Genomic DNA, 26,528 nt, shown 5'->3' with positions numbered 1-26,528 from the left:
TGTAGAGGTCATTTAAGTACAGTGAACTCATTGTCATGGTGAAGAAACCAGTGTGAGCTGATTCGCCCTTTATGACATGACGCATAATTCTGCTAAAAGTAGCCATCAGAAGATGGGACTCATCAGACCAGGCAACATTTTTCCAATCTTATATTGTCCATTTTTGGTGAGCCTGTGCGAATTGTAGCCTTAGTTTCCTGCTCTCAGCTGACAGGAGTGGCACTCGGTGTGGTCTTCTGCTGCTGTTGCCCATCCGCCTTAAGTTTGGACATGTTGTGCATTCATAGATGCTCTTCTGCATACCTCGGTTGTGACGAGTGCTTATTTGAGTTACTGTTGCCTTTCTAGCAGCTCAAGCCAGTCTGGCCATTCTCCTCTGACCTCTTGTATCAACAAGGCATTTGCACCCACAGAACTGCTGCTCACTGAATATTTCTCTTTTTTTCACCATTCTCTGTTAACCCTAGAGATGGTTGTGAGTGAAAATCCCAGTAGATCAGCAGTTTCTGAAATACTCAGACAAGCCTGTTAACCATGCCACGTTCAAAATCACTTCAATCAGCTTTCTTTCCCATTCTGATGCTCGGTTTGAACTGCAGAAGATCATCTTGACCATGTCTAAATAAATAAATGCATTGAGTTGCTACTATGCGATTGGCTAATTAGAACAATTAACAAGCAGTTAGAAAGTTGGACCTAATAAAGTGGCCACTGAGTGTGTATATCTATCTATCTATCTATCTATATATATATATATATATATATATATATATATATATATATATATATATATATATATATATTTTTTTTTTTTTTTTCATTTATAATGTTTAGTAATTTTACACATGTATTTTCAAATGTAGAGCCTGAATATATTTATGACATTTACTTTATTTTTTTAAAATAAAATATTAAATATAATAACATAATATAATCGAATTTCACTCAGACCTGGAGGCAGAAAAACAAGACACAAGCAGAACAGTTTTTCTAATGGTAGAAGGTCAAAAACCATCAGTGTGCATTGATGTATCTCTCTCTGTTTTTTTTTTTCCTTTTATTCCAGCTTCTCTCTTTCTCAGCCAATCACAGCTGGTCTCTGAAGCGATGCTCTCTCTCCAATTGGCTCTCAATGAAGATGATGTAAGTTTCCTCTGTCTTTCTCCCCTTCACCTCAACACACATTCACACTCTCAAACACACATGCAATTGAATCCCCACACCATTGACAAACACACACTCTGCTAATGCCAACAACCCAAACACACACACTTAAAGGCCAGCGTTGAGTAAAACATTCAAGAGGCTCAATATAGCAGCAGACAGGCTGATCATTCCCAGCATTCCTTGTCTGTCTTTGGCAGACACACACACACACCTCTATTTTTATCCTCCGTCTCTCTGTGCTGCTGTTTCTGAGCCAGTCAATGGAAAATACTTATCCTGTTGCACAACGCGACAGCTGTCTGAACATTACAGGAACAGAACGCCTGCTTCGCTGAACATGTCAAGCTTAAAATTACTAGCGTTCAGAATGCTAGAAGGCTACAGTGGTAAACAGGGAGATTTATGGAGGGTGCTGTGACAGGGTAAATGTTATGATATAGGTCAGTGGTGAGATAAAAGCAGACAACATGCCTTTAGATTTAATTTAAAGTTTCTATATGTGCAGCTATTATATAAACACACTAGGGCTGCACAATATATAGTTTCAGCATTAAAATATCGCAATGTGATCATTCGCAGTAGTCACATCGCGTGTATATGCAGTGTTGAGGCTGGATTATAACTGATCATTTTGCAAGTGTTTTTTGAGTCCTGTGACTTTGTGAGAGATTTAAAAGCATTCAGGCATAGGAAAAAATGTACCATTGTAACTTAGAAAAATTTATAATTCATTTTATTGAATTGTTTATAAAATGAAGACTGTTTTATATTTGATTATTCAATTCCTGTATACCCAAATAAATTTTTAATCTTTCAAAAACAAAAAAAAAAACGATCTGTTTATTTAATTAGCATTTTCTTTATTGAATTTATCTATGCTTGTTGATTGTTTTTAATATATTTTATACACTCCCATACAGAATCATCCCAATCAATCTAAAATTATAGATTCTTTACAAACATTTATTCAACTCATCTAGTGAAATTGTAGTCATATGCAATATATATATCACAGAATAAAAAAATATCGAAATGTGTAATTTTTCCAATATCATGCAGCCCATAATACAGTTGAAGACAGAATTATTAGTCCTCCTTTGAATGTATTTTCTTTTTTAAAAAGTTCCTAAATAATATTTAACAGAGCAAGGAAATTTTCACGGTATGTCTGATAATATTTCTTCTTCTGGAGAAAGTCTTATTTGTTTTTATTTATATTCCGGCTAAAATATAGTTTTTAATTTTTTAAAAACCATTTTAGGGACAAAATTATTAGCCCCTTTAAGCTATATTTCCTTCAATAGTCTACAGAACAAACCATCATTATACAGTAACTTGCCTAATTACCCTAACCTGCCTAGTTAACCTAATTAACCTAGTTAAGCCTTTAAATATCACTTTAAGCTGTAAAGAAGTGTCTTGAAAAATAACTAGTAAAATATTATTTACAGTCATCATGGTAAAGATAAAATAAATCAGTTATTAGAAATGAGTTATTAAAACTATTAGGTTTAGAAATGTGTTGAAAAAAAACTTCTATTCATTAAACAGATATTGGGGAAAAAAATAAACGGGGGCTAATAATTCAGGGGGCTAATAATTCTGACTTCAACTATATATATATATATATATATATATATATATATATATATATATATATATATATATATATATATATATATATATATATATATATATATATATATATATTCTATCTAGTTACCTATCTGTCCTTATACATATACTTTTTTTTTTTACTTTTAATCTGCACCACGGCTGCGGCAACTTCCTCCTGCTGTTTCCTAAACCTGCAAGTCTTTATTTTACAAATTATAAAGAATGTCTGCTTCTCAATTTCTATGAGGGGTGTCATTCATATATTTTAAGATGCACTCGGTCAGAAGACAAGCGCATGAGATATCATGACATAGTTGTTTTTGATCGTCAGCATGATGTAGGCTTATAGTGACAATAATATTTATACAATATGATTAATATAATGATATTTATACATGACCAAACTAGTGTGCAACTTAAGCAACTTTTTTTACATTTATTTTTGTAGTTCTGCCCAAACAAATATTTGTTGCATTTTTTAAAAGTTCATTTGATTGACAATGTAAAAGCTGTTAGCTACGTTTGATGTTTTATTGTTGAGTTAAACATGTTTTTTAAGGGTCTCTGACACATTGCTTTTATTATTTATCTTTATTTTATTAATCAACATTAACTGTGTGCGTCAGCTGGCAGTTTTTGTTATGCTCATTATTTTCTAGGCCATTATTTTATAGAATGGGAGTTGGTAAATCTATTCGAGGGCATGCACAGATTTTCAATACTTTATTATTATTATTATAATTTTCCATATTTGCAATATCTGTATTTTGGCATTTTTTTGCAGTCCACTTAGAATCCAATATGGAAATCAATGTTTTCTTTATTGTCATTGATTGTTTTGAAATTTAAATGTCATTACCATGCCTGTGTTTTTATTTCTGTAATAAATATGGCTGTCAAGCCAGGATCTTGATGGTGGGTATGTTGTTTACATGAAGAAATCTGTGTTACAAGTAAACAAAAAATTCTTATAATGAATTATATTTTGAATTTAAATAGTATTTGTCTTGAGTTTACATTAATTTTACACTCGAATAGACAAAATTACAAGTTTCAGTCTTTTAAATGCGATTAATCGCGATAAATTTTTTTTTAGAAGTGCGATTAATTAGTTAATTTTTTTAATCGATTGACAGCACTAATATATATATATATATATATATATATATTGACGCAGAAGTATAAATCAGCCCAGTCAGTACCTGAATCGGAGACCACATGCTAGGTCGCGGCTGCAAGTGGTGTTAGTGAGACCAGCGAGGGGCGCTCAACCTGCGGTCAGTGTGGGTCCTAACACCCCAGTATATTGATGGGGACTCTATACTGCTCAGTGAGCACCGACTTTCGGATGAGACGTTAAACTGAGGTCCTGATTCTCTGTGGTCATTAGTTTATATAAAATAAATATTTATATAATAAAAATCTAAACATACTCAATTGCAAAATACAATAAGGCATGTTATTTATTATATTAACATATAAATTATAATATTTATTTTAATAATTGTTAATTTATATACAAGTTCATAACTAGTTCACATCAAACATCACCCTCACATCGCATCATCCTTATTCTTTTAAACATCTTTAAATTTAAAAAATCTTGAGCATCCAAAACAAATTATATTATATTACATTGGTAGTAAATAATCATATATTTATCAAACATTTATTAAGATATTTAAAAAAACAATGTTATTTTTATTATATTAATTTTATTGTCACTTCAAATAACATAACTCATAAAATATATCAAACATTGACATTATGATTATATATTGTAAAATAAGTAGTGTATTATTTTATTCAAAATCTTTTTTTTTGCTTTTATAATGTAACCTAATGTAAACCAAACATGGCAAAATGTTATATTATATTATATTATATTATATTATATTATATTATATTATATTATATTATATTATATTATTAATTTTCATTCAGTTTAATCCCTTTATTCAGCGGAATGAACCGCCAACTCATTCAGCATATGTTTTACACAGCAGATACCCTTCCAGCGGCAACCCAGTACTGGGAATCATACATAAACACTCATTAACATAGACACTACGGCCAATTTAGTTTTATTCAATTTACCTGTACCACATGTCTTTGGATTGTGGGGGAAACCGGAGCACCCAGAGGAAACCCACTGGAACACGAGGAGAACATGCAAACTCCACACAGAAATACCAACTGACCCAGCGGGGACTTGTACCAGCTGTGATGCGACAGTGCTAACCACCATGTCGCCCATTATATTATATTATATTATATTATATTATATTATATTATATTATATTATATTATATTATATTATATTACATTATATTATAAAAGTGATGAACCAAATCAAAGTGTTAATAATTTATATAATGTATAAAATATGTACCTGGTTAATACAGGACTACAAGGTTGTTCTCCTGGAGTGTATGCAGAAGAGCGATCCGTTTTTTTCCTAGGGATTTGGAGGTTTTGAGCAGAGGAAGATCTCCTCAGCTGGAGAAATGGAGACCCCTAGTGATAAGAAATGATACTGTCAGTTCAGCTCACATATTATCATCATGATCTACCAACAGTTCATTAGTTGCATGTAAACAGACATATACAATTTTAAGGCAGATGCTAACCAGTCGTATCGTCTGCAGTGACGGGGCTTTCTTCAGCTGGTGGTGGTGTCTGTGTGTGGGGCTGGGGGAGGGCGAGGGCGACGTGGGCCTGGAGTTTTGGTTTAGGTTTGAGTTGGGTTTGGGGTGCAGGCTGAGCTGATCCATGCTGCTGGATCGACCCTTTCCCAGCAACCCCACACTGTTCAGCCCCATGGCAGAGAAAAACCTCCGCAGGGAGAGCTTGGGTCGACCTTCCCGTTGATCAGCATCTGTTACCGCTCTGGAAAAGCCATAACAGGTCATTTCAGTGTGCTTACTTTCTGTTTGAATCAACACATTCAGTCCATTTACATTGATGACAGTTTTTAGTTCTCTGACACGATTAAAGCTGCGGTCACACCAGAGTTTGAGTATTTTGCTTTGAGTGGTCAGGTTTTGATCCTCGATTGGTCTCACACATACACGTGACGTGAATTCACAGGTCAGAGTTTAGCAAGCTTGAAATTTGGGATGCAGCGACATGCAAAACTTGTCACATGAGCATCCTTTTTCGGCCTGTTGGGTTCACATCCGTATGATTACACTCCGATTAAGAATCTACCATGTAAACAGTTGAAAGTGTGAAACTTTGCATGGAACGTTGATTGAAGTTACATGGAGACATAATGACACCTTTACTTGATTTATGTGCAATAACATGTAAAACGGGAACATATAATCTTCTAAAATCAACACATGTAAACACATTCCCATGTATATTTCGGCAGCTAGCTCTCTGCAGCTCTCACATGGCTGCCACTGACGCTAAAGCCTGGTTTGTACTTCTGCGTCAAGTGATCAGTGTGACCTGCGGTGCATGCAACGTGCGTGGCTGTGCATTCATACTTCTGCGTGCTGTTTCTGTTGCTCTGCAATAACACTTCTGAAATGCTAGCTGGCAGTAGGTGTTTATGTTCCTCTGTGTCGAATTTCTTTGCTGGTGTTTTGTTTTTTCTGAACGCTTCCTTAATGTACAGGTGGTTCAAACCCGCTCATTTTGAGGCAGGAACTGGCGGACGTGCAACAACTTTAACCATAAGGTAAACACAAAGCAACATTCTCCATCCGGAGCTCCTTGTAAACAGTCGAGACGTGTAAACACTCACTCTAATGAACTCGCGCAGCTCTCGGTCCCACCCACACTCAACATCACTTCCAAGCCGACCAATCACAGAGCTTGCGCTACGCATGGTTGCAACGTGTAGTTACATTTTTGAGAGGTGATGCCAACGGCCACGACGAGGGCTATGCGTCCACAAGTAGGCTGCGCCGTAGCATACGCGTGCGCTTGACACAGAAGTATAAATCAGCCTCAAGCAGGGCTGCGCCCAGTCAGTACCTGAATCGGAGACCACATGCTAGGTCGCTGCTGCAAGTGGTGTTAGTGAGGTGCTCAACCTGGGGTCTGTGTGGGTCCTAATGCCCCAGTATATTGATGGGGACTCTATACTGCTCAGTGAGCACCGTCTTTCGCATGAGACGTTAAACTGAGGTCCTGATTCTCTGTGATCATTAGTAGGGGTTTAACCCCGGCATCCTAGACAAATTTGCCCACTGGCCTCTGTCCATCATGGCCTCCTAACCATCCCCATATGATAATTGGCTTTACAATCTGTCTCCTCTCCACCAATCAGCTGGTGTGTTTTGTGGGGTCTGGCGCAATATGGCTGCCGTCGCATCATCCAGGTAGATGCTGCACACTGGTGGTGGATGAGGAGAATCCCCCCATTGTGTAAAGCGCTTTGAGTGTCGAGAAAAGTGCTATATAAATATAAAGTATAATTATTATTATTAGTATTATCTTATCCTGAATAAACCGATGTCCATATAGATAACCGATGTCCATATAAACAAACCCACTGACAGCATTGCATGCTTTGGTGTCTTTTTAAAAAAAAGAGGTATAGTTAATAATTCTATCATGTCAATAAATAATACAGAGATTAAATTTAACCTCATATTGTTTTGTTCAGGACAACACAAAACCTATAATGCTTGTAAAAAAAAACAAGAATATTTAAAAATTGTTTATGCGATTGTGATTCCTAATCAGCAGGTGGCAGTGTTGTAATAGACATAAAGATGTTTGGCCCACATCTATCCTGACCTACTTTGAGCCTGTCGTGCCAAAGCAATCTGTATGATTGTGGTCTGCGGAAATTAAATCATTCGATGAAAGGATTTAACATTTTAGTAAAGGATCTGGTTTGTAAAAGTCATGACCAAAAAAAAAAAAAAGATCACTGAAAAGTGTAATGACGTAACATTTATGAGTTCCACTCTCTTTACTCACTGTGAAAAGTTTGGGCTTGTTGCCCTGTTATGTACTGGTCTGATTGGCCCTCGGACGTGTCCGTCATTGAGACGAGACTGGGGTGATTCAGCACTGCTGGATGTTGCATCAGATGCTAGCTGTCCTGTTACCTGGTGCTGTTCCACATCTGAGGAAGAACAATGGATATCAAAGCATAATGGATGAAAGATATTGTGTAAACTTTAATTGTGATACTGAATCATTAAATTTTATGATAATGTGTGAATCTTAATAAGTAACATCTCATGTGACTGAAATGTAAGAGCCAGAATGTATTTCCAAGCTGCATCATACAAGATGCAAAGTTGTTGAAGAGGGTGGTTGCTGATCACACTAGCAAATGGCCCACTGTGGGATTACTTCACTAGGACAGAACAGATCTGCTGATCTGGACAATCCCCACTGGGACTGGAACGCAGTGAGGGGAAGCGGACATGCGCACACCCAAAGGTGACACCTTTCTGACTGGAGCAGGGCTCAGACAGCTACCTATTACTGCCGCTTGATTCTGGGAAAAGCTATGATTCATTTTTAGATTGCATTATGTAAGCTTGCGTTTAAAACTTAACCTTCACAATGCTAAATATTAGCTCAATCCTTTCCAGCGTGAAGCTCAGATGTGTATTAAAAATGAGTTTCAATTAGAGAAGACACTTGCGTAACACATTAATCCATTGTTAGTAATGCTTAATGAATTGCAGATTATTGATTATCTTCCTGAAAAACTCCTTTTCAGTCGCTCAGTGTTAGTAACCAGAAGGATGCTGGTATAGATCTGTCAGAAGGCAACCACCACTAATCACTACCACTTTTAGACAAGGCACTAAACTAAGGTTTATTTTGGGGGAATTGTCTCAGCAAGTGTATGACAGGGTGTCTTAATTCTGTTCCTGAAAGGCCATGGTCTTGAGGAGAGGCTCTCAATTCTGCCCTCAAGATCCACTTTCCTGCAGATTTCAGCTCTAACCCTAATCAAACAAACATGAACAAGCTAATTAATGTTTTCAGGATCACTAGAAAGCTACTGGGAGGTACGTTTGATCAGAGTTGGAGCTAAATTTAGTAGTAGGTGATTAAGGACTTGCTAAAAACAAGTAGGCAGGTGTGTTTGAATCCCAACTAAGTTGGGCCTAAGCTCTGCTGGCCCTCTAGAAGCAGGTTTCAACACCCCTGCTATATGGTTGCATGCTTTGGACTAAACATTCTATTCAGTAACTACTGTATGTAATGAAACTAACCTGTTGACCTTTCTTCCCCTTGTACAGGAAAATTTCGAGCACACAGAACTGGGCTCGTCCTGAGTAAGGCTCCAGGGGTGACCATTACAGATCTGTCCTCCCAGTAACCCAAAACAGGGGGAGTCTGCTCCTGAGGACAATTGTCCACAGTGCCCCCAGCGTCTGTGGAGTCCAGATGAACCATGTGGTACTCTGACGAAGGCATAATTGTGACAGTCCGCGGATCATTAGTGCGATTCTTGGAGCTGGATTTCAGGGCTGATTTTTTGGGTTGTAGAGGTGGAGGGGTTGGCTGGGCTGGCTGAGAACTGGGTGGCTCTGCTTTGGGGGGTAATGGAGGTGCCACGGGACCTTTGCTGGATGTGGCCGGGATTCTCTGTCCAAGTGTATCTGGGGCATAGGGATTGAGTGGCAATGCTACTCCATTCAAGAGATACATTTGAGTTCCGTTGGGTGTTGCAAGTTTGTTGCAGTCCAGAGGTGATGGAGTCCTGAGGCCATTTACATACAAAGATTCCCGCTTGCTGTCAAATTTTCGAACCTTCTTCTTTAGCTTCTGAAATGTTCCTCTACCATTACTGTTATCCGAAGGGCTGCAGTGTGTTCCATCGCTGTGCACAATAGCGGGACTTGTCCCAATGTATGTTTCCTTAATCTGTTCAATCCGGACAAGCCGGTTGGGAAGGGTGGGAGCAACCCAACATGGTATCTTCTTCCCTTCAACTTCCCCATTAGGTAAGGACAGAGTATTTGAGTTCAAGCTAGGTCCTTGAGGTTCATTTAAAAAGATCCCACAAGAGTTGCATGACCTGTTTAGTGCCTCAGGACTTTTGCCATTTAACAAACTCTTCTTGGCTTTTGTCTTCCAAAATATTGACTCATGTGACCCATGTCCAGTCTCTGCCTTTCCATTGATGTAAGAAGACAAGGTGGGTTTTGATACCAACAAGCCCTGCGCTCTTTCTCCAGCCCTGCGTCTTTGGCGTAGCCTCTCTAGGTAGCGCACCTCTGCATCCTTCTCTGATTCATCTTCAAAACGCACACGAGTTGGAGACTGCCCGTGTCTCCGGCGGGTCCCGCCAGCTGAGTCTCCACTGGAGGAGTCACTGAGGTTTCCCGAGACAACCGCCACGCCCTCCTTCCCCGCAAGAGGAGCCTGGTGTAGGGGTACACCAACCCAGGAGAGCAACTCCCTGTACACACATGCACATATATGAAATTAATTGCATTCCTTTGCACTGAGATACGCAAAGAAACAGATGCATGCCAGAGTAGTTGGCAGTCTATCTCTCAGCATGAAGACATGGGCAAATTCCTGAGGAAATTTTCCCTCTGCTTTGGCTCCTCTGTGCACATTCCTGACATGTTTTTACTCCGTTAAGGAAGGTCATCTTCAGCATGCCAGGGATTTAAAAAATATCAGCTCTTTTTCAAAGAAAAACCATAACTTGCATATTCTGTTTACTAAGATGTAGAATTGCAGGAATAGTAATCTACAGGTGTATTGTTGTGCACTGGGACTTTTTATGCCCATTAAGCTTTGTGCACTGTTCTGAAACCTATGGGACTTCATACAGCCGCGAGTTTGTTTTAAACAGTCAATCTCGAGAGGCCGTTAAGTGTTAAATTTAACCCCAGCAAGCTGACAGAAGTGTATTCAACATCACCAAGCTGTTTTTCCCATAAGGGAGAAGCAGGGAGGGAATTAGGGAGAATGAAAGTAACAGCTGGCAGACATGACAGGTGTAGCAGAGCAGCACGCAGAGCAGTTTCACCAAAGCACTCATTTAATTAAAAACAAAGGAAGAAATTGAATGTCTAATTTACTATGTTTTGCTTTCTTTCGAATAGATTCTTTATTTATTTAACACATTTTCATCTCTTTGCTCAGTGCATGTTAGGTTTGTTGTTGTGACCTAATCTGTTCCGGATGCTGTCATGCATTGCACGCCGCTTGTCTTCATACCAAACAAGGAGACAGCCGTTTGGGGCAGCTCACCCATCTGTCTTTGTGTGAAAATGCTGAGGTAGAGAACAGAGCGGTGGACAGGGAAGTAGGATTTAGAGGCACCAGCTGTGTGTTCACGTTGTATAATTCAGGTTGTCTTATATAACATGTGGCAGAAATAGAGAAGAAGAGTTTGGAGAAGGACGCTAGTGCACTTAGTTGAGAAGTTTAAATTCAGATTACCATTAGCATTGTGCTGTTTTACTGCTATCAATGAGAAAGCATCTATGATGTAACGATGAATACAATCTTAATAAATATCTTTATATGTAAGTTTTGTGCCCTGCAAAATGGCCTGACTGAAAAACGGAGCACCTGTTGCTTCTGAATAGAGATTTGCCAAACACTCCCCCCCTCTTTCTTTTTATCAGTTTCCCAGCGGACCAAAAGACAATTCATTCCATGACCGAATAATGCCGTTCAAGAACTACATCCTCCAAACAAATCCTCAAGTGTGAGCAGGCGAAGGTTTTTTTGTTTTGATATGAAGAGAGCCGTATTTAGTAGACACCCTCCCTTCCCATGATGCCTAAGCCTCTAAACCCCCACCCTCTCAGCTAAAACCCCAACAAGCCAGAAAACAAGCTAGAGAAATATCACTGAGGAAAACTTACGGGTTGTCCCTCTGGACGGGTAGGATGGTGTGGTCGGCTTTGAGAGGGTTGGACCGGGCCTTCATACGCGCTCTCTCCAGCAGTCGTTTGGCCTGCTCGTGGCGAGGGCTCAGCGGAAGGTCGTCGCCCAACACAAAGGCCCTGTGAGCCGGCCAAAGAGAGGCACAGAGAGAAAGAAACACGTCAGCTCCTGTGCGGAGTGGGGGGATTAAGTGGAGCAGGCCGTCATCACTAATTAGGCTGATGGACGTTGAGTGTGTGTGGGGCTTGTACCTGATTATGATGCACTAGCTGGGCTTATGCATATGTTTACATTTTCAAAGACTTGAATATTAACCTAAAAGAGGAATGTGGCCGTACCGTTGTCAAGAGTTAGAATGAATGTGTCAATCGTAGAAACCATTACACCTCAGGACAGATATAATTCAAAGGAAACTTTCATTACCTTTACCAATATATTTATAGTATATAATGTAAAGGATAAACACTAAAAAAATAATTGGATTAATTTTATATATTTATTAATATTTTTCTATTTGTTTGATTTTTATTTGTATTTTTTGCATTTCATTTAAAGTATACCCCATATAATAATTTATGTACAACCAAAAGTTCCTAGGAATATCTTTTGTTTTTTGTTTTCTTTGTAAAAACAATTTTGAATTCCTTTTGTAGGAATTTATGGCATCTTTTTTTAGTTTGGAGAAAGGGCTGGGCTATTTCCTTTATTATACATTGCTTAGGTGGAGATTAAAAGAGAGGCAGGAAAAGCCGATGATATGATCTCATGCCTTTGCTTATGAAAAGCATCAGCAGCTGTTTTCTCCTGAGCTCACATTCCCCATTTCTTTGTATATTCAACCAACTTTATGATGAAATTACGGAGTCTAAGGAAGCTGAAATAATACATCTTTAAAGGGTTAGGTCACTCAAAAATGAAATTTCCTCACCATTAACTCACATTGAAGTAGTTTTAAAGTTTATGAATTTCTTCTGTTAAACACAAAACAAGTTATCCTAGAAAATGTTGAAAAAAAAAAACAGCCATTGACATACACAGTAGGAACAAAAAATACTATGGAAGTCCCAACGCTTTTCAGTATGTCTTTCTTTAGGTTAAGTATATCGTCCTTGTAGCTTTGGAAGAAAGAAACGCAAACAAGTTTGAAACAAGTGAAAGATGAGTAAATGATTAACATTTAATTCTGAGGTGAACTACAGTTAAAGTCAAAAATATTAGCCCTCTTGTGGATTTTTCTTTCTTTTATTTTTTTTTCTTCTTCAAATATTTTCAGAATGATGTGTAACAAAACAAGAAGTTTTCCACAGTATTTCGGATAATATATTTTTCATTGGAAAAAGTCTTATTTGTTTTATTTTGTGTAAAATAAAAGCAGTAAAAAAAAAAGTTAAAAAAAAACATTTTAGGGTCAAAAATATTAGTCTCCTTAGGCAATATATTTTTTTGATTGTCTACAAACACTAACTAGCCTAGTAAACCGAATTAACCTCAAGCCTTTACATGCCACTTTAAGCTAAATTCTAGTATAAGGAAAAATATCTAATAAAATACTATGTACTGTCATCAAGGCAAAATAAAATAAATCAGTTTTAATAAATGAAAAATAAATATAGGGGGGCCAATAATTCTGACTTCAACTGTATCTCATTAATCAGCAATGAGAGATGCTACAGTAAATGTATGGTGAGAGTGACAGTAATGTGAGTGCATCAGTCTTTGCTGCCCACCTTTGGCTGTGTTCACTACCTTGCAACGATATCCCAGAATCCCAATCACTGTCATTCAAGCCACTGATCCCTGTGGAAACACATGCAGAGGCAATCAGGGTGCACATTACTGAGGCTTTGACCTGTTAAATTAAATATAGATAACATATTTAATTTAACTACCTAATGTGCCTTCTTTTCGAGGTAATTTCAGAACTTTAAGTTATAATTTGTAAAATCTGAACGATAATAACATTATTTCTGACCAAAATCAAGTGTCTCATCAATAGTTCGTCTTGATCTTTTTTTAATTAAAAGGCACAATATGTAATTTTCCCACTAGATTTTGCAAAGTTTGGCATAGATTAATGATGCTGTGGCTGAGTGTGGAATCATGGGAGTTGTCATCTTCATTACATCCATACTGGACTCCTGCTAAAATCATGTTCATGAATGAGCTAAAGTATTCAAAACTTATTATGAAGCACAGTGTGAGTGCTAAAGCAATAGAGACAGAGCGCAACGGTCATAATCTGAAGGCCACGCCTACAGAGGGTGGATACAATCCAAGCCTCTGTCATTTCTGACAAATAACAACAACAAAACAATGTCTAAAAACTGCTATGTGACAAGTTTAACAGTAAACAAGCTAAAAAAAAAAAAACAGAACTGCATTTTTATAAGTGGTCGACTTAAGAAACAAAAGAAATTAAATCACACCTGATATCAAAATAAACCATTTTGATTTTGTTTGCTCACATAGTTTTGTGGTGAACAAATCATCTGTGCATATCATTAAGAAAAAATATAATGTTTACCCTTGTAATCTTAAATTGAAATCTAAAAATGTGCATCCTATGTCGAATTGCGTCTGTCTGAGGTACTGGGCACGATTAACATGGCGAGGAGGAGGTGTCTGTTAGATTGCAATAACTCTCACGAAACCCTTTTCCAGATCTTTCTAAATGGCATGCATACTTTGCTACATCAAATCAGATCACAGTAGTAAACAAGCCACGCCCACTGTGTTGTTTGCATTTAATATTTTGTTTCTCAAAGAACTGCGTCACATCACGGAAAAAAATGCTCCCAGTTTCTCGTTCATACAAACTTTAGGGACACAAAAACACCGAGCAACGTGTATTAGATAACAATTTTGTGTTAAATAGATGTCTAATACACACCTAAATGTAGACAACTTAGCTAAAACAAGCCTAAACTTGGGCTGTCAGTGAAAATCGAATAGACATCTAAGAATAACCCAAAACTAGACTAGTCATCGAATAGACAGATTAGACAGACTTTATATGTGTAGTCATTCATTTCTGTTTATTTGATGACTAGTCTAGTTTTTGCCTATTCTTAAACGTCTATTAGATGTTCACTGACAGCCCACATTTAGCCTTGTTTTAGCCAAGACGACAATGTTAAGATGTCTATTAGACATATTTTAAAAGCAAAAAATTTTGGAAAAATTATCCAATTCAAGGGATTTAACTACTACCTATACCCACATTTGTCTCTGTAAAGGCTGGGTTTTACAGTTTGGTAGTTTAAAAACTTTATGTTTGCTGTACACTATGTCAGACTGTTCTGTTTTTTGTAAGTCAGAAATTATAGGAAGGCAACCTTAACCAATAGAAAGCATTTCTTATGGCACAGTCCACTGCTTCAGTCTCTTCTGGTCATTATCACATGGAGAAGTACTGCTGTCTTGTCATACATCTATCGTGTTTCTGTATTCTATCAAACTAAACTGAAAATTTGAGGCCTTTTTAAATGTGAAATCGAGGCTGCGGTGGGAAGAAACTCGGAAGTTTTGCTTGAGTCATACAGGAACGTTGTGTACTTGGATGTATATCTTATGAGCGAAGAGAAACTGACACCAATTTGTCACTTTACTGCCTTCCGAATGACCCGAAGGTCCATTCTGAATGGATAGTGAAAATAAAAAGAATATCGGACCTCATTTTCAGCTAAGTTAGGGAAATGGCACTAGTTAGCAAACGTTTTCTTTCCCAAACACACATTTTAGATGACATTTATGAAACTCAAGTAAATGAACTGAATCGTTCACTATATTAGACTTGTCATGATAATGAATTTCAGTACAGAAATTAATAAAAAATGGCAATTTCTCGCTAACATTTCAGCAATGTTGAGCGCGTTCTTAAACACAAACGATTTGCCATTGTATTCACCAGTTCTCAACAAAAAAGACTGTGATTGGCAGTGGAGGTCATCAGTTCACTGCACTTCACTGATGTTTACTGAGTGCAAACACAGACAAGCGATCCGCTAATGACTCGACTGATCTTTGCGACTTTTTAAATGCTCCAGTGTCCATGTCTCTGAGTGTGCACTCAGTGAAGAACGGTGAACTAATGACCTTCATGGCCAATCACAGTCATTTCTCTTGAGCACTGGTGAACACTATGGCATATGAGCTCTGTTTAAGAACCCGCTTAAATGTTAGCGGGACAACACTATTACAGACAACATGAGGGTGCGCTACAGAGGACTGCATTGTTTTTTCGCTCATTGGATTATATAGACTGAAGTAGGGAAGCGCCCAGGAGGACATTTAAGCGTATTACTCTTAAAGAGATTGTGATTTAGTTTGATGCCTAATATGCTTTTAATTGTTTAAATTAAACTGAACTGAATGAAATTAAAGTGATGTTTACACCATTTCTGCATTTTGAAATTGCAGAAAAAGCTGGAGGTTTGTGGTCCACAGCATGTTGTTGCAATGTTTACAGTGCTGATCCTATACTTCCGGGTTTCTTCCCACTGCAGCCTCTTTCGTGTTTTAAAATGGCAGCCGCGTGAAGTAAGCGTATTAGCATGGCCACACAATACATTGTTCATGTGTCTAGTTACAATGGTTTATTTCTCTGGATTCTTCAAAACATCTGGGCCAATGTAAGCATACAAGTCAGAAAAATATATAAAACTGTTCTAGTGGTTTTTGGATAATGCAATGAAATTTAATGGAATGCTTTCAGAACTGAGCAGACCTGCATTTCAAAAAGACCAAAACTCTACACCATCCACAATTTGACTACAGCGCATCATCCGTTTCAACTTGAATGAACTGTGTTTGCTGACAGCCAAGAAAGCAGTTGTTTATCTCTCTTGACAAGGTCATCTTGTTAGTGTCAGCATCTGGTGTTTCTATAGTGAGGGGAAAAATGCACCGCAGGGTCTCTACTTTTTTTCTCATCTCACAACCTTTATCGCGATAAGTTGTTTATAATCAGTGTAACTCTCATTCTTATCCTTCTGTGCCCTCATATCTGGATTATCCAGCTCTCTCGTCTCTATGACCTCTGCTTCATTAGAGAGGTCATGTGCGTCCATTGCATATAATCCTTAAACGTGCTAAAGGAGACAATGTCATCGCATCACATTTGTCTGATAGCTGTGGATTAACGCTGCTACGCATGAAATCGCACATGACGTTACATCAGTTAAGACTGATAACATTTCAGCCTCCAGAAAGAAGATAGTCAATTTTGGGCAGAGTTTGAAAAAACACGTGTGCCAGGTCTTAATGAAAGGCTTGTACTGATTTGATACAGTTCTGAAAACATTTTCAACCATATTTAAAAAAGGTTTTATTTTGATTTTATTTAGATTTTTCCTGTAGTGTCACTATCCAGTAAAAATTAGTAATGTAGTCATCTTTAACCATTATTGGGGTTGTGTGATTTGGGGAAAATATCTAATTGCGATTTGTTTTTGTTTTTTCACCGATATTGTGATTTGATTTATGATTTAACCCAAGCTTTAAACTGATTTTAATTTAATTCAAGCTTCAGCTCAATAAACTGTAAGCATTGGCAACAATTCTGCGCAAAAATGAACTGTTTTTGTTCGATATCTGTGACTTTGAAACCAAAATATTCCCATATTATAATGCTGTTTGTCTTTGATATTACTTAGTCCATAAATGCTTCTAAAGCTGCAGGTCCCATAATCCCACTTGTCAGCCCTTTCCTGTTTGTTTTCTTTTTTTTATTGTGAGGATAGTTTAGTTGCGCAATTCTGATTGGGCAAAACAAATGTGTGCTCACTCAATTGGTTAGTTCTAAAGCCCCAGTAAGATCACACGATTTCGGCATGATTCCCTTGACGTAGGGTGTCTTGGGGAGTCGTATATGATAAATGGACATCGTGACACAAGATTCAATTATTTCTTCTTATGTAATGTGGCATAGTTCACGACAACCACTATCATATCTGCGATGCCTCGCAGAAAGTCTAGCATGTTTCATTTTCTGAAGCATAGCGGACTGGTTTTGAAGCACTTCACTTCAGATGTTATTCATTATTCTTTTTTTACATATATACATATGTTTTATATTGCAGCGTCTTGCAATTAAATAATCGCAATCACAATTTTCGATTAATCGCACACCCCTAACCATTGTTATCTTTTATTTTTTAAAATATTTATTGTTGTGCCAATAGCCTTGCAGTTAGTGTCACATAGTGCTACAGTGCTTACAGTGACCTGAGTTTGAGTGCCGAAAAAAGTATTATTGTTTTTATTATTTTATTATTTATTATTATTTTATCAAAATAAGTATTTATAATTAAGTTTATATATGATTTTAAATATATATATATTTTGCAAGGCTACTTTAACTGTACAATATTTTTACTTTAACTGGACATACAATTTTTTTAACTTCTTTTTATTTTTGAAAAGATTTATGTACAAAGGTCAGTGTTGTCAAAACTATCTTCATTCACCAAAATAGCAAATGTTGCTTTCAATACACAAGACTTTGCATTGTTTCCAAAAGTTTATTTTAGCAATTAATCACATGTAAATTACAATGTATTAATCATTGGAATTTTAGGATTTTTTGTGGATGAAATTGTGAAAGTATCTATAGATTTTGTTTTTAGAAATATCCTGAATTATTAATATCTAAAATCTTTTTGAGGGGGAGTCGCACCTTCTTTCTCTCACACCTTCACACAATCTGAAATAGCTTTAAAAATAACACTGTCGCCTCACAGCAAGAAGGTCACTGGTTCGAGGCCCGTCTGGGCCAGTTGGCGACTCTGTGTAGTGTTTGCATGTTCTCCCCATGTTTATGTGGGTTTCCTCCTGGTGCTACGATTTTCCCCACAATCTAAAGACATATGATGTAGGTGAATTAAATACACTAAATTAGCTGTAGTGTATGCGTGTGAGTATATGTGAACGTGCATGGATGTTTCCTAGAACTGGGTTGCGAGTGGAAGGGCATCTGCTGCGTAAAACATATGCTGGAATGTTGGCGATTCATTCCACTGTGGCGACCCATGATAAATCAGGGACTGAACCGAAGGAAAATGAAACAATCAATCAATGACAAGGTCTATCTACTTGATATTTTTTGAGTCTATTTTATAGAGTAATTTGAATTTTAAACACAGCTCAACCAATCAGGACTGGAACTATCCATTTCATAACTGCAGTTTCGACATATTTCAGACAGACAAAAAACTGCATTGAACCAATGTGTTGCATTTCCTTACCTTTACCACCAATGTGCGCCTGGTCCTCGAGCCTCTGTCCTGGTATGTGATCTTTGTTCTGGGCTTTCTGCAGCATCTGTTTAAGAAGTCCACGGTTCATCTCGACTCTCTCGGCCAGAGACAGGGAGCTTCCATTGCTGCACATGCTCTCCAAGCTGTCGGCTCTCCACAGTCCACTCTGTCCCACCTCACCATGATTGTACTTGCGCAGGTGACTCTCCAGACTGTCAGACCTTTGAAGTTCCCTTGGAAACCTTTGCATTTTGGCTCCACCAGCCCAAGGTAAGCTTCCTCCATCTTTCCCCACCGGAACATCTCCATTTGGAACCGACTTCTCTTGTCTAATGGACCTCCAGAAATACTTTGGTGGCATCCAAGGTTTATGGGATGTTGAAGAGTCATCTTGTGCTCCGCAAGCATCATTCGAGAGGTTCTCCAGACTCGCTCCTTCTCCAAGGCCACGGGGAACTGCCAGGAAGGCTTCAGAAGAGATGGGATCATATTCAAGTTCTGGATTGGAGTCTCGGGTGAGGAACATCAAGGGTTTGCGAGGTTCACCGTCTTCATCGCTGCTGCTGGAGCCCCAAGCATCTGTGAGGGCGTATCCCAGCATGAAGGTCCCAGGAACCACCCACTTGTCCTGGTTCTTGCTTCCAGGTTCTTTCCAGACAACTTTGCGCTCTGAGAGGGCCTTGACTTTGGACTGCAGGGCTGATACGGCAGAGCCATGAGTTTGCTGATTAGAGGGAAAGGATGTGGAGCCAGGCTCCGGGCTAGTGCTGGAAGGACGCCCATCCTCTGGCTCCGCATCATGGATGTCTGTGTTTTTGGAGGATGCAGTCAGAGGTTCAGCATCCTCAGAGGGCACTGCGTCCTCCATGGTTGAATCAGGGAGTCAGTTGAACATTATGGTGGCTGAGGGGAGGGATAGAGACTCCATTAAGAGACAATCATTGACTAATTACTGGGATTATTCATATGAACATATGTTCTAATGCTTGCAATGTGGGAATTTTCTGAGAGCTACAACTTTTTGGATATGACAACTGTACCATGTGAACCACCCTGCCAAGATTGTTAAGGCACTGATAGTGTCACGAAATGCATCATTTCTATTGCAAGAACGCAAGCAAGTAGAAAGTTTGTCATCTTGAAATTACAGTAAATGCTGCAGTTGTCACATAATACACAAGGCATCCACATGCACATGATTTTCTTCAAAACGTTATTTTAATATTAACAGATTTGGAGTATCATAATGAGATACTGCATTATGTTAGTAATTTGCATGAAAAAAATGGCCAAATTATCTCCAAACACCATAAAAAAAGGCTGGGTTGTCATAACCCAATTTTGGGTCAGATATGGACAATCCCAACCATTGAGTTAAAATTTGTAACTTAAATTTAACGGAGAAAATTAATCAAATGCTGTCACAGTTTTGCAAAAATTTTGGTGAATAATAAATTGTTTCTAAAAAACTTATATATGCAGATTTTGTGCACATTGTGAATATACTTATAGTTGATATTTATTTATGAAAATTCCTTTTAACACCCTATATGGACGACTAATTTTCTATTAAACAAAATAGAAAGATAGACTTTCTTTAGCAGTAACAGTACATTAAATATAAGACCAATTTTTAAAGAAAATTTTGTATTTGTGCAATGATGATACAAATTAGACTTTTTAAATTACTGTTATTGCTGCTGGATAAACTTATGAAAAAAACTTGGTCTTGTAAAAGAAACTTATTAACAACATCTGAGAAATGAGTCTTAAGTATTTCTTCTTAAGTATTTTTTCTTAAAGATTTTTCTTAAGTATTTTTTAAGTAATATTTTCTTAAAGATTCTTAACTTGTCAAAAATGCTTAGAAAGTATTTAATTGGTGCATTTGCATTTTTGAGAGACATTGAACATGAATTGAGAAAAATAGTGCACTGCAAACTAGTATCACTTACTGTATGATATACAGTATATGAAATCAAAGAATCTTTTTAAACCCATTAGTAACCACATAGGGTTTAACTGTCCTCAGATCAGTGGAAAGCACATTCTTCATTCAGCCAAATTTTGATAAATCACTTTCTGCTGACAAAAAGAGTTCTGCGTCTATCATTCTTTCCAAACGGCTTTGGCCAAAGCTTGACCACAGCTATACAAAATATGTTTTTAAGTCACAAGCAACTGCTTGCATGTCACTGTGGCATTGAAACTGGATTTTCCAAAGTCTGAGGGAAAGCAATGATTGTTAAAGTGTGTCACATAAGTTTATACTCTACTAACGCCACTGATGTAGAACAAATAGTTTCACCAGTAACTGATACAACACACTAACCTGTTCTGAGAATAATGTAGGGTCTTGTTGATACATTATCCACCTTTTAGCGTTCATGCACTATCATGCTTTTAAACCTGTGATCTTTGTTTCACAAAGCACGGTGTCATCAAACTAACATCTGAATGCTTTCAACTTTTAATTAAATTCAATTTTATTTTTGTAACTGGAATGAACTTGGTTTATATATATATATATATATATATATATATATATATATATATATATATATATATATATATATATATATATATATATATATATATATATATAAATAAATATAATATACAAAAATATTAATATAAAATTTATATTCCCCACCATATAATTAAAAAAAGCATTTCCTTCATTTTTTCCATGTTTTTTAAAATAACAAATCACAGTTATGCACCCAAAGATCATGTATTGGCAAATTAAATCTCTTATCATTGAGGGCGGAAAAGTTAAAATATTAAATTAAAAAACTATTTCCCACAGCAACTTAGTCAAGCATAAAACTAAAAAATAAGAATTTTATATTACTATGAGTTTACTGTAACTTCAGCAGCTTCGTGCACTGAACAAAAGTGCCAATCTAATTGGTGGAGAAGGTTTTGACGCGGTGCGTTAAAAAAGAAAAAAAAAAACTAGCATGAGGCGTTTCTTTAAAAATAATGCTTTTATGCCTGGCGTTTTGCACGTTGGTGTGCACGACCACATTGGCGCCTTTTATTTAGTCACGAGGCGATAAACACTGATAGAAAAAGCGAGCAAAAAGCAGTGTGCATATGCCTTTAGTCTGTACAATCCAAATAAGTACTATAGCACAAGCATACAACTCTTTCTTGACATAAAATATATTTTCTCTTTTCTCTATTTAAATTTTTTCTTTTCTTTTTTCTTTTATTATTATTATCATTATTTATTTTACCTAATACACCATGCTGCCAACCTCAACTTTTGGTACCTGTTTATATGCTAAATTTGTGATATGAATGCACATCATAAATTGTTTATGCACATTAAATACCGTGTTGCACAATATGAGGGTTAAAATGTGGTTTATTTATCTATTTTTTTTTATTAATTTTGTACTGTTATATATTATGTTTTCTACTTGTACTGTCATTTTATTTTACTTTTGTCTGATCACTGTCACAAAAATCTGATAAATAGATCCTTTAAAAAATTTGCTAGAAAAGTTTTGATTGAATGAATAAATGAAATTATTATGCTCATGTAATGAAGACAAAACAACCGTAATGCTCAGTATGAACATGGGACGATAACCGTTTGTAAGGTATACAAGGAAAAGTTTCAAAACTGCAAAAAAAAAAAAAAAAAAAATCTGCAATACTGTTCCAAAGGTATTTGTAAGATTTTTTATTCATGTTTTTTTGTTTTTGTTTTTAGGGGAACAATCTCTCCAGCAGAAAAGATGCCGTTTCAAATTCTGTGTTTTTGAAACAAATGAAGACAGCAGAAGTCAATAATTCATTTAGTCTGACATGTTTACTGTTTTAAAATACTTTAAATGTTTCTCAAAATAAAACATTCTGTCTTTAAAAGGGAGAAAAGTGTTATATTTTACCCATACATTTAAGAAGAATATATTTTAGAGCAGTAATCACAATACCGTGATATTTTTATCCAAGGTTATCACAAAGTCAGCAACCCATGCCTAGCTCAGTATCCCAAATTCTTTTCTAGGTTATATTTTACAGTCTATGGGTTACACTCACAAAGAGCGTCAAAATATCTTAGAGTAAATCATATAAAAAAGAAAACAAAATCAAAAAATATTTTATAGAAATTTTCATTATTATTTCTAAACAATATAACTTTTTTATTATAAAGAGCCTGAATATTCCAGTACATCTTAAATAACAAAATCTGTCATTGATGGAAAAAACTACAGGAAATGAGACTATTTCAAAGGAATGGCTAGCTTAAAAAGAAAAAGAAAAAAAAAACTCATCCCTGGTGCTTTCTTAATGTCTCACTTTGAGCTCAGGTCAATCACATCAGCCTAAAATCACTTGTCACCACATGGGGTTTTAAGTGTTGACCCTCAAATACACAGGGGTCCCAAAGCCCAACAAGCAATGAAAACAGTCATCTCGCGCGGGACCCCTTCTCTCTCATCCGACATTTATTTAACACCAAGGCTAACAGAAGCACAGGTCAGGAAAACAAAATGCCAACGAAAGCTTAGCAAACTACTTTTAAAGACGGCGAAAGCTGTTCGTTAAATCTGACAAATCACGCCACGGCTCTCAACTAACGTAAAACAAACAAAACTCTTCTTCAAAATCCTTACCTCCTTCGTCCTTCTGCTGTCTATCCTCCACAACATCCACATTAGCTCTTAGATTTACTTTTATTGTTGTAAAAAGAATAATACTCGGTTACAAGGAGTCAGCAAAAACAGCAAGTCAAATCCCATTTTGCTCTAGATTCTGCTTTCAGTTTTGCGAGTCCCAAATCTTCCCTCTCCCTCTCTCTCTCCAGCTGTTTTGGCCCACTCAAACGTTCAAACAGCTCACTCCCACTTCAAATTTGGCCCACTAAACATCTGCATTTAAAACATACTGGCTCTCGCACACTCCTCCAGCTGTTAAACTGGATTATACATGTGGAAAGATAGCGACGTTGCTATGAAGACAGTCGTGACCACCTTGGAGACGAACTGACCTGTCGAGCGCTCCTATTGGTGGAGAGGCGCGTCAGCTCCGCCCGCGAGTGCAAGTAGTTGTAATCCTACCCTTGAATTTGGGAGGAAAGGAGTTTTTAAACACTGAGGAGAGGAAGCTCGCGAGTCTCCAGACACATATTCCCGCTGCCAAGGAATTTCCTTTGTTGATTGTGCTGATTCCTGCACGTTTTAGGGTTTAATAAGCTAGACATCTCTCGAGTTTGATTTTGTTTTTTTAAAACATGTAGACACCATTTTGTAGTCAGTCAGACTTCATACGTGTTTATTTGTTCTGTTCTGGGGCCAGTTCTGAAGCAGAGCCAGATGTAATAGAGAGCACTGGGTTGGGTCTTGAACTTCATGCACGGTTGGGTCCAAGGACGCATTAACTGCAAGACAAAAAAAATATGAATAGACCTTTTTATTTGTGTTAACACACCCAGCTCTGCCTGCCTGTAGCGAGAAGTAACCCATAAAATGTATGCTTGATCGCTGTTTTAAGGAAAAGTGCTTATCTGAGTTTTGAATCGTTTATCACGTTCACCGAGTCCTTGTATGCACCAAATCAACAACTGTTACTGGATGCTGAAGAGAGCCTGAAGGTTCACCAGGGCGAAATGATGATATATGAACGATATTTTTAGTACTTTCGTTTTGTCTGTTGCAGGGAACACCCATAGACATATTTTTATTATGTTTTAAATGCAAAATACATTTTTTTATAACTATGTAAAATATTATATAATATATTAAATAATAAATATATATATATATATATATATATATATATATATATATATATATATATATATATATATATATACTTTTATAACATTGAAATTATTGTATTATAATTAAAAATGCACAGTTAGTAACAAATTAATTGTACACACACACACACACAACAGTTCTGCCTGGATAATGCAATTCCCAATGGTTTAAAAACTTTATTGAAAGGACTACAGACTTTTAATTTACTAAACAACCCAATCTCAATAGAAGGGATATCAATAGTTGATGATAATTTTACTAATCGTATGATGCAGAATTTTAACCATCTGGCCAGATATAACATAAATCGGGACGTCACTTGGAATCTTCCACATAAATATTTGCTAACAAACAAAGTAAAATAAATGACAAATAAAATATTACATAGATGTTATCCTTGTAATAGCTTACTTAGTAAATATATGATAGATATTGAAAACAAATGTACTTTTTGTGATTTGGAAAAAAACATTCACCTTTTTTGTGAATGTACTTGTGTGAAATTATTTTGGACAGAACTATGTATCTATCTCTCAGAAAAGGGAAATGTTGATATTTGTTTAAATACTTTTAACATAATTTTCTTTTGTTACAACTCCAAATCTTGCATTCTGTACATTGTTAATCTTTTTATTGTAATGGGTAAGTTTTTAATTCACAAAAGTAAATTTTAGGGGAAAAAATCTAATTTTGGTTATTTTTTTATTATCATTTATTTTTTATTATATATTTTTTAATTGACTATATGTCATATATTTTGTATTTAGTGGGCATAAAAAACAAAAAGTCTTTTAAAAGTAAAAAATGGCTTGTATAACCTTATATAATTTCCCCTCTGGTCTCTGTTTTTTAATTTTATTTCTTTATTATTATTATTATTTTATTTGTTTATTTTTTTGTTTTTCTTTCTTATTTTTATTCTTTAAATTGTATAATGCAGACTCTAACAACATCTCAATTTTTTTCTAATGTTCCAAGTTTCTGCAATTTATTGTTAACTGTTATTGAAACCATTAAAAAAAAGTTCTGCCTGGTTCTCGATTCTGATTGGCTGATAAGTGTGAGATACTAAAGAATTATCAGCACTTGTACATCCTCTTCGCTTTTGTGTATTACTCCACCCATACAAGAGGGACTAAACAACTCACTACAGTTTGACAAATATTGCAGCTGTTGGACAACATAATATACTTTTGTTTTGTTTTTTTAGATAAGGATGTAGTTGTTAAGATTGCAACTATGCAATTTATTTATAAGAATGATGCCTATTTTAAATATTTATAATTTCAGAAATTCAGTGCATCGGCAGCCATTAGCATGTCATACTGAGCAGAGCACAGACGGTTGACATTCTGTCACAAGATGGCGACAGAGATCTCATAATAAGTCCTTAGAGAAGAAAAACTTGGTAAATTTCAAACTACAGCTGATAAAATCATTATAAAACATTTAAGTAACACTCTAAGTCGATCTCTCTCTTTTGTATTTTGTATTGCTGTTTTTATACAATGTTAATCTTGTAGTGTTTATTTGGCCTTGGCTTTTTCTGGTTTAATTATTGTGATATCCTGATTGCAACAGAGAAATACTGGGAAATCTCTCTAGACTGATGGCATTTCATGCTGTTCAGCCTTACAATCTGAAAATGTGAGCAAAATCACCTGTTTTGCCATCACTTTAGACATTATGCTAAAGAATCATTCAAACACTAGCTCTAAAGTGACGTGTGTGTGAAGTAGCAGTGGTTTCTGCTGTTCTGACGTCAGCTGCAAATTTGAAGGAATGGCGGAAGAAAGTAGTTCTTCATACAAAAGGATTTTTAGACTCTTCGTTTTTGATATTCTTTTTTATATACTCGATTGTACCG

At 36.4% G+C, this 26,528-nt stretch overlaps 1 protein-coding gene and 1 long non-coding RNA gene across 17 annotated transcripts in view; one reads left to right on the top strand and one right to left on the bottom strand.

Moving 5' to 3' along the window:
• Positions 1 to 26,528, bottom strand: part of si:dkey-121a11.3 — a 32,890-nt gene that overhangs the window by 5,208 nt on the left and 1,154 nt on the right. For 3 of the 16 annotated variants that reach the window (XR_015521830.1, XR_015521833.1, XM_087304145.1), the window contains exons 2-9: positions 23,890 to 24,279; positions 18,873 to 19,787; positions 13,356 to 13,425; positions 11,607 to 11,747; positions 8,985 to 10,177; positions 7,726 to 7,873; positions 5,415 to 5,673; positions 5,177 to 5,301 (exon numbers count right to left, since the gene is read on the bottom strand). Coding sequence is in view for 5 of the 16 variants with exons in the window: in XM_087304145.1 (XP_087160271.1) it covers positions 5,177 to 5,301; positions 5,415 to 5,673; positions 7,726 to 7,873; positions 8,985 to 10,177; positions 11,607 to 11,747; positions 13,356 to 13,425; positions 18,873 to 19,752 (2,816 nt within the window). In the remaining 11 variants the exon portion in view is untranslated. The other 13 variants (XR_015521836.1, XR_015521839.1, XM_087304148.1 and 10 more) reach the window with 5 other exon arrangements.
• On the top strand, positions 12,889 to 17,376 carry LOC147838484 (uncharacterized). Its single transcript, XR_015521840.1, has 2 exons — positions 12,889 to 14,609; positions 16,300 to 17,376. It is a non-coding gene; the product is annotated as an uncharacterized LOC147838484 (long non-coding RNA).

The sequence above is a fragment of the Danio rerio genome, chromosome 22, assembly GCF_052040795.2.
Source record: "Danio rerio strain M-AB ecotype USA chromosome 22, GRCz13ab, whole genome shotgun sequence".
In the NCBI taxonomy this organism is placed as follows: Eukaryota; Metazoa; Chordata; class Actinopteri; order Cypriniformes; family Danionidae; genus Danio; species Danio rerio.
Note: the sequence above shows the minus strand (reverse complement) of the source record. Positions and strands in the feature narration are given on the sequence as shown.